The sequence below is a fragment of the Dictyostelium purpureum genome, assembly GCF_000190715.1.
Source record: "Dictyostelium purpureum unplaced genomic scaffold DICPUscaffold_402, whole genome shotgun sequence".
In the NCBI taxonomy this organism is placed as follows: domain Eukaryota; phylum Evosea; class Eumycetozoa; order Dictyosteliales; family Dictyosteliaceae; genus Dictyostelium; species Dictyostelium purpureum.
In genome coordinates, this window is record NW_003519738.1 from 12,703 (window position 1) to 29,269 (window position 16,567).

General features: G+C 24.4%; 4 protein-coding genes across 4 annotated transcripts; 1 reads left to right on the forward strand and 3 right to left on the reverse strand.

The window, feature by feature from the left end:
- Window positions 1-173: 173 nt before the first annotated feature.
- On the reverse strand, window positions 174-2,618 carry DICPUDRAFT_157996 (uncharacterized protein; the record flags this gene model as incomplete). Its single annotated transcript, XM_003293143.1, has 3 exons — window positions 174-638; window positions 708-2,216; window positions 2,301-2,618. The coding sequence occupies 3 exons, from the start codon at window positions 2,616-2,618 to the stop codon at window positions 174-176; spliced, it is 2,292 nt and encodes a 763-aa protein (XP_003293191.1).
- Window positions 2,619-3,007: 389 nt separating this feature from the next.
- On the reverse strand, window positions 3,008-4,040 carry DICPUDRAFT_157997 (uncharacterized protein; the record flags this gene model as incomplete). The annotated part of the gene is made up of 2 exons (XM_003293144.1): window positions 3,008-3,294; window positions 3,386-4,040. The coding sequence occupies 2 exons, from the start codon at window positions 4,038-4,040 to the stop codon at window positions 3,008-3,010; spliced, it is 942 nt and encodes a 313-aa protein (XP_003293192.1).
- A 306-nt stretch (window positions 4,041-4,346) lies between these two features.
- On the forward strand, window positions 4,347-10,894 carry DICPUDRAFT_99576 (uncharacterized protein; the record flags this gene model as incomplete). The annotated part of the gene is made up of 5 exons (XM_003293140.1): window positions 4,347-4,359; window positions 4,562-4,568; window positions 6,000-6,033; window positions 6,133-7,107; window positions 7,214-10,894. The coding sequence occupies 5 exons, from the start codon at window positions 4,347-4,349 to the stop codon at window positions 10,628-10,630; spliced, it is 4,446 nt and encodes a 1,481-aa protein (XP_003293188.1). The 3' UTR covers window positions 10,631-10,894.
- Window positions 10,895-11,779: 885 nt separating this feature from the next.
- On the reverse strand, window positions 11,780-13,339 carry DICPUDRAFT_157999 (uncharacterized protein; the record flags this gene model as incomplete). Its single annotated transcript, XM_003293145.1, has 2 exons — window positions 11,780-12,222; window positions 13,162-13,339. The coding sequence occupies 2 exons, from the start codon at window positions 13,337-13,339 to the stop codon at window positions 11,780-11,782; spliced, it is 621 nt and encodes a 206-aa protein (XP_003293193.1).
- Between the last annotated feature and the right edge of the window lie 3,228 nt (window positions 13,340-16,567).

The window sequence follows — 16,567 nt, forward strand, 5'->3', positions numbered from 1 at the left end:
ATAAACTATAATTTTTTAAAAAATATATTCAAAGTTTTTTTTTTTTATGTATATTTTTTGTGTAATTAAATAAATAAATCTAAATATTTATTAAAATCTTCATTATGAAAATATTGTCGTTTATACTTTTATTATTATATTATTGTTTTTATTATAAAAATAATATTTTTTTTTTATGGTTGGATTGATAATATTGGATGGCCCTTTGAGCAATATAAACCTTGATTATTTGGAGAGAAAATATAATCTAAAGAATTCCAAGCTTTACATTTACCACATGAAACCTTATGTTGTTTAATTTTATTAATTTGACCATCAAGTGAGCTAACATTTTCATTTAGTGAAATGAATTGTTCGGTTAAGTATCTCATTTGTTGGTCATAGTTTACTCTAGTAACTTCTAATTCGTCCTTTGTGTTTTTTAATTCATCCTTGGCATTCTTTAATTGTTCAACGGTTGAGTCCAATTCTTGTTGACTTGCACCACCTTTCTTTAAAAGTATTTGGTATTGATCATAATATCTAATAGCTTTTGCGTCAATATTTGATATTTTATTTAATAATTGAGTAATCTTATTTTCATAATAAATTTTCATTTCGTTTTCTCTTTCTTTATCTGTTAATGAAAAGTTTAATGACTGAAAAAAAAAAAAAAAAAGTTAAATTAATATTTGGGAAAAGGGAAAAAAAAGAAAAAAAATACTTACATCAGATTCATCACCAGTTTCATCTAAAACTGATAATTTGAATCTTTCACTTAAAATTTTTGGTGTTCCACTATTGTTTTCTATATTTGTTTCTTGAATAGTATTTTCTATAGAGTTAATTGTGTCATCATCCAAGTCAATTAAATTATTGGTGCTATTATTATTACCATTTGAAATATTTGGTGAAGAGTTATTATTGTTATTACTATTACTTGAATTCTCTAAGAAAGATAAATCTAATAAATTATTACTATTGACATCATTATTACCTGTAGCTGAGTTATCGGTACTATTTAATTCTTCCAAGTTTGAAGTGGAGTTTGATGGTGAAATATTTGAGGGTAATAAAGTTGGAGTATTATTATTACTTGTAATTGGTGATGTATTATTACTACTGTTAATATTTGTTTGTTTTAATAATAAGTTTATTTTCTTTTCTAAATTTGAAATCTGTGCATCTTTTTCCGTAATTTTTGAATTTAATAAAGTTTTTTGATGTTTTAATAAACCTTGGTGTTGATCTTTAGCTTGTTTTGTTTCTCTTTCAAAATCTGATTTTAATGTCTTAATTTGTTGCTCTAATTGCTTTCTATTTGCTTCATAGGCTTCTTTATCTTTTTGAGCTTGTTGTTCAATTTGTTGTTTACTTTCTTGTGTTGCTAAAACTATATTATTGGTATCTTGAATTTTTTGATTCAATTCAGTGATTTCCCTTTCTTTTGCTAAAAGTTGCTCTTGAAGTGTGTTTACACGAAATTCTAGTTCCTCCTTTTGTAGGGTAAGACGGTTCATATTTTCGTTGATTTTTAAGAATTCATTTTGATTTGATTCGATTAAATCATTCATAGTACGACGATGTGACCCAATAAGATTTGAAATTTGTTCTAAATGGTAAGAAAGGAAGGTTTGAGCACTATTCATAATTTGCTTGGTTAATGGTACCCAAGAATTACGATCGGTAATTGATTTAATGGCATTGGTATCAATTACATTTGAAATTTCTTTAAAGTTCTTATCTAGTTGAATTTCATCAAATGAAAAACGTTCGTTTGAGGGTGTTATATTTTCCAATGGGTAGTCCAGTGTTATATTTGGTGAGTTTGAGTTAAGTCCCCTTTGAATTATATCACCTAGTTGTATTAATACATCATCTCTTTGTCTAGTGCTTGAATAGATTTGCTTAAAGTTGTTCTCTAATAATGAAATTGCATCACGTAAACCTTTAGTTTGATCTTGTAATTTCTTTTCACTTTCTTTTTGTTCCAATAACAATGTTTCAATTTTTTCTTCTTTTTCTTTAATTTCGATATCCTTATTTGAAATGCATGACTTTAAATCTGACTCCAATGCTTTATAAGCATTCTCTTTTTCAATATTTACACTGTGTAGCCCTTCATTATCTTCAATCTTTTCTTGTAATTCACTTCTTAATACATTAATTTCATCTTCTTTTTTTTGTAGTTCTATTTTAGTATTTCTACCAAACCATTGGCCACCACTTTCTTTTTTCTAAATATAGTTGTAAAGTAAATTGGTTAGTATTTATAACTATAGATTTTTATTTTATATTTTTATATATTATTTAATATTTACACCTGAATTCATAAATTCTTCTTGCATTAATGTAATTCTTTTAGTTAATCTTTGATTATTAAAGTCCAATACATCATGCTCCTGTAATGCTGTAACAAGAGCTTGTTCTTTTTCTTTAACTGTCTTTTCTAAATCATTTGTTTTTTGTTGTTCTTGGACGAGTGCTTTCTTTAAAATTGCATTTTGTGTTTTAATTTTTTGATAATTATTTACTACTTTTTGAATTTTGTCATTATCTAAAACTGAACCACTTCCACTTAAGCCACTAATGGGACTACCAAAACCACCTCCACCACTACTATTACTCTCTTTATCCATTTCTTTTAATTTTAATAAATGAAATGGTATAGTAATAATAAAATATATAAAATATATTTAAAACTATATCTTTAAAAACAAACTATTTTATTATTAATATCTATTACTATTTTAAATATTTTATATGTAAAGAGTTGTAAAATAAAATAAAATTTGAAAATTATAAATGAATTTTTTAATAAAAAAAAAACAATAAAAAATAAAAAAATTTAAAAACAATAAAAAATTAAAAAAAATTAAAATATTTTTTTTTCTTTTTATTTTTTTTTTCTTTTTTTATATTTTTTCTAAAAGCAACTTTATTCAAATGTTTATTATATTTTAACAATTGTTTTATAAAAGCAATAAAAATCTAATTATTTAAAAAAAAAAAAAAAAAAAATTATTTTTTATTTTGAAATAAATTTTAGAGCATTTAAAGCAGTTTGTTGAATCGTTTTTTGAATTGTCCAATTTTTTGATCTTGAAATTTTTTGAATGAGTTTAAATATTGATGCTTCTGCTTTTAATGGTGTGGATTGATCACTTTCTATTAATATTCTATCATCTGGTATAGCCTGTATAAGCTTTTCAATTTTTGATGATGTTAAATTGATAAACGAAAGACCAAAATAAAATCTATCACCTTTCCCACCTGCCATTTTTGAAAACTGTACAACCGTTGCTGGTTTACCACCTATAAAAAAAATAATATTAGTTTTTTGTTTTTATTTGATTATTTATTATTTATTGTTGTATTAATGATTTATAATAAAATTAATATTTACCAAATGTATGAAGTGCAATTTTTGGTGGAAATTTATCGATAGGTAAATCTTGAAAATATTTCAATAATGGACCATGTAGTTGTACGCAATGCAAACTAACCAATCTATTTAATTCATTTGCTAACGATATTTGTTTTGAAAAAACTGCCATTTGACTCTCTTGATCATTTTTACCAATTTGCTTAACTTTAGTTACTTTATCGATTCCAACTTCGCCCACTAATGAATCTGGGTATTTAAGAAGCTGTTCTTTCATAGTGCTGTACCATGACTCGTCAATTTTGAAAACTTCATTATTTTCACTATTAGTTGTACCCAAAAGTTCCTTTGGTGGATTTATTTGATAAACAAACCATGGGTGTATACCAAAGCATCTAATAAATCTATCTTGGTTATTACCACTACTTTCTAAAAGCTTATTAACTCTATCCCAATCCTGTACAGTTGTGCCCATTAGAAGCATTTTTTTAAATGGTAGCTCGAGTGACTCCTTGATATGTTCTACATCTTCGTGAATATGGCAATGACTATCTATGATTTCACCTCTAAACTCCAAATATTCTTTGTAATCTTGTTCATCTCTTTCTTTTTCAACTATTTCTTTTTCATCATCTACATTCTTTTCATTCGAATTAATGTTTTCTTGATCGCACATTTTCTTTTATTCCATATAAAAAATTAATAATACAATTTGCAATGTTAAAATTTAAAAAAAAAAAATAAAAAAAAAATAAATTAAAAAAAATAAATTAAAAAAATATAAAAATTATAAAAAATGGTAATTTGGGTTTTTCAGTCCTATTTATATATATTTACAAATTTATTATAATTTTTTATTTCACGTGTACCGTTTAGAAAAAAAAAACAAAAAAAAAATAGAATAGTTAATTAATATATAAATTTATAAATTTCATATGTATCTTTTTGGATCTATATATAAATTCAAAACAAAAAATAATAAATGAAAAATGTGGGTATAAACCATCTAAACAGAGAAATAAACCACTTTTATATTTTATAAAATATCTATTTAAACCCACTCATTAATATAAAAGTCTATTTTTTGTTGTTGTTTGATTTTTCTTTTTTTTTTCTTTTGAAAAATAATTTAAATAAATATCTCGAAATGATTAAAACCAGGCAAAAAAAATTAAAATTTTTTTGTTTAATTATTAGTAAAGTGGTAAATTTTGAAAACATATCCAATAAAAATATTATTTTTTCCCTCTTTATAAAAGTTCGTTCGTTTATTATATTTACATATACACACATATATAAATATATATAATATTAATTAAAAAAAGAAAAAATTTAATTTTGTTTTTAAATTAAAAATAATTTTATTTTGGAAATAGAATTTGATAAAAGAACGCATACGATATCAACAACAATAAAATAATTTAAATTAAATTAATAATCATTTCTTAGTCCCTCTTCTTATCAATTCATATATAAAACTATTTACATATATACTCATCATTTAATATTTCATATGGAAATATAAACACTTCACTCAGTTACAACACTCTCCCACGCCGCACAAATACAGAAAACAACACATTACAATTCACCTACATATAAAATATAGTCAACCTCACATAAACACACCCACACAAGAAGAAACAACACCAATTATTCTTTTTTTTTATTTAATATTTTTATTATTATTTTTTTTGTGTCCCCCCATATAAAAAAAAAAAAAAAAAAAAAAAAATTAACAAATATAAAAAAAAACATAGTAGTAATAATAATAAATATAATAATAATATTTTAATTTTATTTAATTTTATAATAAATTTTTTGTTTTATTTGTTTGTTTGTTTTTTTTATTTGTTTATTTTTTTTTCTTAATTTTATTTGTTTGTTTTTTATATTTTTTTCTTGTTTAAAATTAATTATATTGCATTAATATATTAATTATAAAAATAATAAAAATAATAAAAAGTATAATACTATTTAATATTATATATATATTATATATACTTAACCTATAATATTATCTGTTTGTAATATTATTAATTATCATTCTTCTGGTTTCCATTTTTCTATTTTCGAATTTGTATTTTATTTATTATTTATTTGGTTATAGCAAATATAGTGTTGTAATATCATTATTTGGGTAACACAAAATATCATAAAAAAAAAAAATAAAAATAATTCAAAAAATAAAAATAATTCAAAAAAAAATTAAATAATAAAAAAAAAAAATTTTTAAAAATTTTTTTTTTTTTTTTAAAATTTTTTAATAATTATTTTACGGTCAACGATAAAAGTTATTTTTTTATTTATTTTTTCAAACAATTAATAACAACAATAACCTCCCACCACAACAACCACAACCACAACATTATTTTTCATAAAGTTTAGTTTCGTGTGTTTAAAATAGATAAAGATATTACATATAAAATATATTATAAAATATATAAATATTTATATATGTATATACTTTTTTAATTTTTAAAAAATTACAACAACTCAAACTAAAAATTAATATAAATAATAATAATTATTAGTTTCAAATATTTGTAAAAAAAAAAAAAAAAAAAATTAAAAAAATATATATCGAAAGAACTAGATTTATAAATTATAATTCTTTTTCTTGGTATATATTTAGTCAACAAAAACAACAACAACAACTTATTTCGAGTGTACGTTTTGTTTTTGATATAAATAAAGGATATTAAAATTGTATTTTTGATTTGTTGTAGTTTTAATTTTATCTACAACCATTTCAATTTTGTTTAAAGTGGGATAATACAACAACTTCTACTAGTCCAACTAATACTAGTAGATTAAAAAATACAAATTATGAATATAAATCGCAAAAACAACCACAACCACAACAGCCGCAATTAATTCAACCATCTGTAAAACAACCACAACCACAACAGCCACAACAACCACAACAATCATTCTCTTCTCCCCAACCACAATCACCATATCAACAACAAAAATCACCTTATAGCAGCAATAATCCTAGCTCACCAATCAAAAAACCAACTCTTGGTAACAATAATATAGGTAATGGAAACAATGAATATAAAAAGAAAAATGTAAAACCAGCTTATTCAAACCAACCACCACAACAAATGCAACAATCATCTCAATCTCCTCCACAACAATGTAATACCAACAATAATAGTAATAATACTAATAACAATAACAATAACAATAACAATAACAATAACAATAACAATATTAATAATAATAATAATAATAATAATAATAATAATAATAATAATAATAGTAATATAATCAATATTAATAATAAAAATAAAAAATTAAATAAAAATCAAATTATTCAGCCACCACAACAAAACCCAACAAATCAACAAGGTCAAACAAATTCAATATCAACAACGACAACCACTACAACAACTATTCAACAACCATTTATTAATCAGCCAAATTTAAATAAATTTAACTATTATAATGATAATGATTTAATAGCTTTAGCGAATAAAAATGAAAAAGATAGAGAAATGGAGGAATTAATGCAAAGTGTATATATTGACGATGTTGTTGAATGGGGCTCAAGAACTCTATTGCTTCATAATATTATGCCAGGAATGACAGAATCACATATCAGGGGTTTATTTGGACCTTATCATACAACACTAAAGCCAACAGGAAAACAGAATCAGTTATATGTTTTATTCAATTCACCAAAAGAAGCAAAGTCATGTTTTTATACTCAATTAAAAGGCGTCAGAAAAATTGATGTATGTTGTTTTTTAAATTTTAATATTTCAATAAAAATCTATTTCACTATATTAATTATAATTATTATTGTTTATTATTATAATTTATTATTTTAAATATTTACAGAATAGCGGCCAAGCATGCATAAAGATATTTTTTAATGGTGAATATAAAACTGTTATTAGGTGCACCAATCCAGATCCATTCCCATTGCAATCTGTTAACATTAATGATTTAATAAATCATCCAAACACCGCCACACCATTATCATCATCCTCATCACTTTTTATCCCATCAAGTGGTAATAGCTCTTCGTCATCATCATTGGGCAGTTCATCATTCTCATCAACACCACTTTTAGGTAATAATAGTTTATCAATTTCATCGATTGGTCAGGGCACTCCAATTCTCTCAGGTTCATACAATGACCAACAACAACAACAGCAACATATTGGTTATCATCATCCATCCTTTCAATCAGCAAATAACTATATATTTTCATCTGCTGATGCGCCATACTATCAATCTCATCATGAGTTGAATGGTAGTAGTCATTTATTGGGTGATTATTATCCAAATACGGCCTCACCTAGACACTCCTCCCCATTAATCTACCCACAATCAAACAATCACTATATTATCGACAACACTTCTTTGGATTGGATTAACTCGAGCCCAAAATCAAATCAGCAGTTACATCTTCAACAACAATTACAACATCAACCCTCCCAGCAATTACAACAACAATTACAATCTCCACAACAACAATTGTTAAACCAACAACAAATAAATCTTCATCACCCATTATCTTCATCCTCGTCTTCACAACACAGTCAACAGCTTAACCAACAACAGCAGCAACAACAACATCAACAACAACAACAACAGCAACAACAGCAACAGCAACAACAACAACAACAGCAGCAACAACAACAGCAACAACAGCAACAACAACAGCAACAACACCACAAAATTCAATCAAAAAAGAATCAATTAATTGGTGAGTTGTTAAAATTAAAAGAAGAGAACCAAGTTATTATTTTCCCAGCTAATCAAATTAGCACTCTACCACGTGTACCTACTTTTGTTTTTGATAAGATCCCATCTAAATTTTCATATGGTCAACATCTTCAACATAAAGAGGTTAAATCTACTGTATTAACTGGTTTTTTAAGAGAATATGAAGATAAAAAGAGAACTGTTGGGGCACTTAATAAATATTCAAAAGAAAAAGATGATTATTATGGTGGGGCAAATGGCCATCATCACCACAACTCACACCATCATCATGGTAATTACAGCCAAATTTCTTCAGATGATTTCCACGATCTTTATGATGATAGTGATGACGAAAATAATCACTATCGTGTATTTTATTATAACTGCTACGAGAAATCAACACCAACCGTTCATCTTATCAGTAACTTGAGCAACAGCCACCTTAGAGAAAGATGTGGTCGTTTATCAATTCTATTATTAACCGAATTTGCACCAGATAACAGCTATGCAATTGGAACTATTCAATTCTTTTTTGGTACTCCATTGGATCTTTTATCAATTAGTCGTTGTATTCTTTTAAACCATCAAGTTTTCCACACTGAGCACTTCCAAAAAGAAATTGACGAGGTTTATGAAGATTGGTTACCAAGCGATCAAGAGGAAGAAAGAAGACTTGACCTAACTCATTTAGTACCAGTTACTATCGATCCACCAACATCAACCGATCTTGATGATGCTCTTAGTTTCCGTTGTCTTCCACTGGAATATAATGAAGGTATGAGTGTTTTCGAAGTTGGTATTCACATTTCCGATGTCAGCGCTTTCTTGGATAAAGGTTCAAAACTCGATAAAGAAGCAGAATATCGTTTAAATACAATTTATTTGGTTGGTTCAATTATCCCAATGCTTCCAAAGAATCTCAGCAATAACACTTGTAGTTTGAAATTATATCAAAAAAGATTTTGCTTTTCACTTTTAGTAAAAATTAGATCCGATGGTAAAATTTTAGATTATCAATTCTGTAAGAGCAATCTCCGTTCAAAAGGTCATTTATCATACGAAAAAGCTCAAAGAATTATCCAAAAAAATAAACAAGCCCACGATAGATTAGATCAATTCACAAATAATACAATGAGCGAAACTTTAGATGATTCAAATGAAATTTTAAAGAATGTTTTAGAGAAATTAGCAAACGAGCAAAGAGAAAAAATGGCACAAGAACAAAACGAATCTCCAGATCAACCATTTATTCAAATGACTAAGAGTAGTAATACTATTCACAGTAATTCGACCGGTTTAAGATTAGGCTTGGAAGCAAAAGTTAACCACTCAGTTTGGGGTCTCTATTTAATTAGTAGTTTATTAAATAATGCCAGAAAAGAAAGAAAGGAAATTTTCGATATCAGTAATAATGTTCAATACGATCTTAGTGTTGAAGGTGTCCCAATTGCTGTTGATTTCCTTCCAAAATTAGAGAGCCATGTTTTAGTTCAAGAGTTTATGCATTTAGCAAACAATTTAGCAGCTGTTTCACTTTTAAATACAAATGTCGAATATGGTATTGTTTATTCATCATATAGTAAAAACACAGCACCAACTACAACTACTACAACTACTACAACTACCGCTGCAGCATCATCATCATCAACATCATCACCTGCCCCAACAGCTACTACCACCAGTGCCAAATCAACAGAATCATCAACGCCAAGTACACCACAACCAACTCCACAGTCACTACCACCAAATAATTTCGACAATAGAAAGAAGTTCTTTGAAAGATTAAATGTTTTCATTAAGAAATTTGTTAACAATATTGTTGTTTCATCAGAGGACGATTGGAGATCAATTAAAAACAAGGTCGAGGAGGCTGTTAAGCATTGCTCAAGTGAACAGGCCAAAGCAATGAGAAGACTTGCAATGCATTTAATGGATCCAACTAAATATATAACAACCGTCGAAAAAAGTAATGGTTTTGGTAATGAAAGTATTTTAGATGAAAGAGCTCAATATACCCACTTCACCGCCCCAATTAGGAGATATATGGACGTCAATATTCATCGTGCCCTCTCGCTTCAATTAACAAAGACAGTTAATTGGTCATCAGATACTATCATCACACCCTATTGGGATGAAAATAGCGAGGAATTTAAAGAATTCAAACAATTATTACCTACTGGTGATGAATTAACTCAATTGTGCCAACGTTATAACGACATCTCTTGGAAGAGAAAGATCTCTGAAAAACTCAATCTTTTATATCTTGCAACTTATATTTGGGAAAAAGGTCCAATTCTTACACCAGGCATTGTTGTAACAATGTCAAGTAAACATCTTGTTGTTTATCTTCCAGATTTCAATTTAGAGGTCTCTAGCGATAAAAATGATTTCCTTTCGACCCATCATTCAATTCCAGTTGAAGACGACGAAGAGATGGAAATTTCTAAACAACTTTCTGTTTTCCTCTCAGTTGAACCATTTGTTATGTTTAGAAGCAATTTAGTTCCAAAAATTAAAATTAGTAAATATCCACCAAATCTTTAAACAGTTTGGTTATTAAATTTAATTTTTAGAACCAAAAACACTTTCAATAATATTAAATAGGTGCACCAATCAAAAAAAAAAAAAATTAAATCATTATATTTCGATTCAAATTATTATTTTTTTATAATATTTATAAAAAATTAGTAAAAAGGTAATAACTTATTTCCCCTCCCCCAAATTTACTTTCATAATAATAATATCGATATCAAAAAATTAAAAAAATAAAAAAAAAAATATATCAAAGATATTATAATTTTTCTTTTTAAAAAAAAACATATAGGTTTATTTATATCTATTTATTTTTAATATTTAATTATTATATATAAATATTTGCATTTTATTCGTATTATTTTATCATTCTTTATATCGCATTTAATTATATTTATATGGCAACTTTATATATATTTAAAATAAATAAATTAAATAAATAAAATAAGATACACAGATATCTATGAAAATAAAATAAAATAATACTTAGAACTAAAATCATCACAGTCACTCAAAGTGTACATGCACAAAAAATAGAACAAGAATTACCGTTTGCCCAAGAAACTTCATACAGGCAAAGTGAGGTTTAAATCTGAAACTAATGGTCCAATAAAATCAACATCTAAAAATAAAATAAAAATTTAAAAAGTATTTATATTATTTTGTAAATAGGTATATTATAATATTAATATGTGTATAAACTTACTTTTTGACCAGCAACTCTTAAATGATATGCAGAAGGTTATGTAAAACTTTTGTGTAACTATTATTTTCAAAGTATCTAATGTATTATTTTTAACATTATAATAAATTCAAACAGTTTTGAAGTTGCATTGTATGTTGAATTAACAATATCCTTCTTTTCATTTGCTCCATCCGAATATATGAATGTTAATCTATTATCTAGTAATAATAATAAAACTCTTCATAGGAGAGTACACAAATTATTTTATTTATTTATCTATTTAATTTATAGTACGGAATAAATATTGTATTCGATTTATTTGTGTACCCTCATATAGAATTTACTTTAACATTAAAAAAATGATATGAATAATGAAAAATGAAAAAACTATTAAAAAATGATATGAATAATGGAACAATATTTTTTATTTTAGTTATCTTATTACATTTTGAATAAAATTACAAATAAATATTTTTTTAACAAGCGGGTTTAACCATTGAAGGGTCATAAGTAACAGTAACATCATAAACACAGCTTGAGGATTGAGTGACTTCAGATTCAACGAAGCCATTTGGTAGTCTAACGGATGATGGAACTAATTCAATATTTAAAATTCTCTTTTTTAATGGACTACCACAAGTAGCAGCAGAATCTTGATATGAGAGAACTGTATTACCATTTTTGGTTGAGAAGGTACCAGAGCTAACAGAACCAAGGGAGTTTTCGAAATTTGAAAAGCTTTCATCAATTTGACAACCAGCACTACCTGATGGGCAACCGAGAGCAGAATTACAGATAGCATAGTAGTATTTGTAGTGACCAGTGTTGTAGTTAAATGAAGCAAAGCTTAATGGAGTATAGTCTAAACCATTGTAAACGCAACTGGCGTTGATACCACCGAAAATTTTAACTATGCAAACTAATAATAATAAATAATTTAATTTCATTTTTTGAATATAATAAGTAAGTATTTGTAAATAATAAGATGTTTTAATTTGTTTTTAAAATGATTAAAAACTTCTTTTTTTATAGTTTTTTTTTAAAAAAAAAAAAAAAATTAAAGTAACCACAATTTCTTTTAAATCCCAAAATATGAAAAAAAAAAAAAATTATTATTCCATATCTTTATTTTCTTTAAAAGCTAAGTTTCATATAGAGGAAAAAGAAAAAAAATTAGAAAAGGGGCGAAAATTATTATGGTTTTTTTTTTTTATTAATATTTGGTTTGGAAAATATGATTGGTGAAATAAAAAATTTATCAAATAAAAATCTTATTAAATTTTAAAAAGTTTATAGTTTATAAACTTTTTTTTTAAAAAAAAAAAAAAAAATTATAATTAAATCATTTTCCCTAGTGTTCCAAGATTTTGTTTTAAAAATCATTTTTGTATTTGTTTTGGTTTAAATTTAACGCTTAGATCATTGAGATTTTCCAACTTTTATATCAACTTTTTTTTTTAAATTTTTTAATTTTTTATCGTTTAAAAAACCAAATTTTTTTTTTTTTAAATAAAATAAAACCATTAATTAAGATAATAATTAATGATAATTTTTTTAAATGTATGAAAATGTGCTGGGAAAAAAAAAAAAAAAAGAAAACAAAAATATATCACAAAAATTTGTTTTGTGCCATTAAAAATTAACCTATGAAATATAATATTGCGTTAATAATCATGACGGTTCATTAATTTTTTTAGTTTTTTTTCAATTACACACCGTTGTACATTTTTTTTTATTGATCAAATTTATTTTGTACACTTTTGTTTTTACTTCAATTTGGGTATGTTGTAAATTCCATATTTTATATGTGTTTATTAAATTACCCCTATTTTATGCTATGAGTAGGAGAAATTTATACCATCGTTGGCCATTGCTTTCTTTGGTTGGATTAAATAAATCTTTTGATTCAACAAAATAAATCTACAATTGTATCTAACATCTTTATGTAATACTGGCGTACCAACATCAACAATAATATCTTTGGTTAATTCTGGATCTTTTAAAATCTTTGCTAAACTTTGCCAACAATGTAACATTGTATCTTGTTCTAAAAAATGATCCTCACATTTTTTTTATATTTTTTTTTTTTAAAATTTAGACTAATTTTGGTTAGTTTTCAAAACGTTCCTTGTTTCATTTTATTTTTTCAATTTTACAGTGTAAAACAATTTTTTCCTATTATTTTAAAGGTTCTAACTTTGAAATTAATTATAAGAAATGTAATTCTTGGTGGCTTCTCATCGTTGAAATTGAGAGAAACTTTCTGGTGCCTATATAGTATAATTTTAACTCACATAAAATTTAATAATAGGTAGAGCAATCAACTGTTGAACCCCTATTATAGCAGCAACAAAGAGAGCATCAGACAACATATTTGGTGGATGAAACTGTTTTTAAGTTTGAAGGATCCAGATCAATCAAAGGGAGAATTTCAAATTAATTTCCAATAGTAAAAGGTTTTGATGTTTGGTCATTAACGACTACTGACATCATTAATGATAAAGAAAATTATAAAAAAATGTTAGAGATAGAATGCAAAGGTATTGTATTTTAATGAAAACTCAATTCTTCAATATAGTTTAAATAACTTATTCATAAATCAAAAATTTAATAATTTAAATAATAAAAAAATAAAATAAACTTTTAAAAATAAAAAATAATCCCAAAAAAATTAAAGAAAAAAAATTTAAAGATTTTAATTATAAATTTTTAAAGTTAATAAAATGGTATTAATACTATTATTTAATTTATTTTATTAATTTTATTTTTTATACTATTTGCCACTCTTTGTAAAGAGTGTTTCCAGCTCTACCACGGGGAGGTTAGTATATTAGAGCCGAATGGTTAATTATTTATACCTTCAGGCAGTATAAATAATTAATCACCATATTGAAAATTAGTGGTTAATTATGTATACTACCACGCAGAATACATAATTAACCACCACATTGAAGATTAGGTAGATTTCAAAAACATAGATACCAAGCGGGCCCAACTCAGTATCTATGTAATCAAAATACCTATTGAGAGTTGATTAAATGATAAATAATATTTGATTTTTTTGAATGATACATAAAACTTGATATTTTTGAATGATAAAAAATACTTGATAGTTTTAAATAATAAAAAATATTTGATTTATTTAAATAATATATAAAACTTGATTTTTTTTAATGATACAAAATGCTTGATATTTTTTAATGCTAAATAACATTTGATATTTTTTAATGATCCATAACACTTGATATTCTTTAAATTCTAAATAATATTTGATATTTTTTAATGATCCATAACACTTGATATTTATTAATGCTATATAATACTTGATGTTTTTGGTCCATATTACTTGATTTTTATAATGATCCAAAATACTTACCTTATAATCATTATATTCAAAAAAAAACAAAAGATAGTTGATTGAAAACTTGAATGTTTCATAATATTTAATATTTTTTAATGATACATAAAACTTGAAATTATTTAATGCTTAAATATTACTTGATAGGTTTAAATGATAAATAATCTTTGATATGTTTAAATGTAATATAATACTTGATATTTTAAATGATACATATTACTTGATATTTAAATAATCCATAATATTTGATATATATATTTTTAATGATACATAATACATGATATTTGATATTTTTAATGATCCGTAATAGTTGAAACATTTTGAATGTTGTTTGATAATTAATATATATTAATGATCCAATAAAATACTTTCCTTATAATCATTATACTATAAATCTTGATAATAAATTTTATAAAATATTTTCATTAAAATTCCTTGATATATTTTTAATGTTACACAATAATTGATCCTTAATAAATGATATTTTTTATTGATAAATAAAACTTGATATGTTTAAATGCTTAATAATACTTGAAAATTATAAATGATCTATAATACGTGATGTTTTTTAATTCTAAATAATACTTGATATTTTTGTGTGATCTATATTCTAAATATTACTTGATATTTTTTAAATGCTATACAATATTTGATATTTTAAATGCTAAATATTACTTGATATTTTTTAAATGCTTAATAATACTTGATATTTTTGTATGATCCATATTATTTGATATTTTTTAATTCCAAATAATACTTTATATTTTTTTATGATCCATATTACTTGGTATTTTTTTATTTTAAATAATACATGATATTTGTATGATTGATATTACTTGTTATTTTTTAATGACACATGATACTTACCTTATAACCATTTAATAAAAAAAAACAAAAGATAGTTGAATGAAAAATCCAAATTGAAAATTATTATATTATATTTTTTATTGATGTTGAAATTAAGAGTTTATTTCTTCTATTTGAGGTAAATATTTGCTTTTGCTATTGCTTCTATTTTATTTTTCTATTAATCCAAATTCTATAATTTCGATTATCAATTTTTTATTTACTTGTATATTATATATTAAATAATTGATATTATGTTTTGATAATATCATTTAAATAGAATGAAATGAAAAGTAATGGGTGAATAAAAAAACAACAAATAAATGTAGTGGGTGAATATATTAGAACTGAATGGTAAATTATGTATCCCACCACGCAGAATACATAATTAACCACCATATTGATAATAGAATGAAATGAAATGTAATGGGTGAATAAAAAACAACAAATAAATGTAGTGTATATTAGAGCTAAATGGTTAATTATGTATCCCACCACGCAGAATACATAACTAACCACCATATTGATAATAGAATGAAATAAAATGGGTGAATAATTAAAATAACAAATAAATGTAGTGGGTGAATAAAAAAACAAACAAATAAATGTAATGGAAATTTGACTTGACAAAGCTACTTATTTACTTGATGTTTTGCATGATCCATAATACTTACCTTATAGTCATTACATCCAATAAAAAACAATTAGTTGATCGAAAACTTGATTGAATATTACACAATATTTGATATTTTTAAATAATACATAATTCATGATATTTTTCAATGCTAAATAAGACTTGATATGTTTATATGATAAATAATACTTGATATTTTAAATGCTAAATATTACTTGATATGATAATGTGATAAATAATACTTGATATATGTGAATATATTAGAGCCGAATGGTTAATTATGTATCCCACCACGCAGAATACATAATAAACCACCATATTGATAATAGAATGAAATGAAATGAAATGTAATGGGTGAATAATTAAATAACAATAATGTAGAGGGTGATAAAAACAACAAATAATGTATGGAACTAGACTTGACAA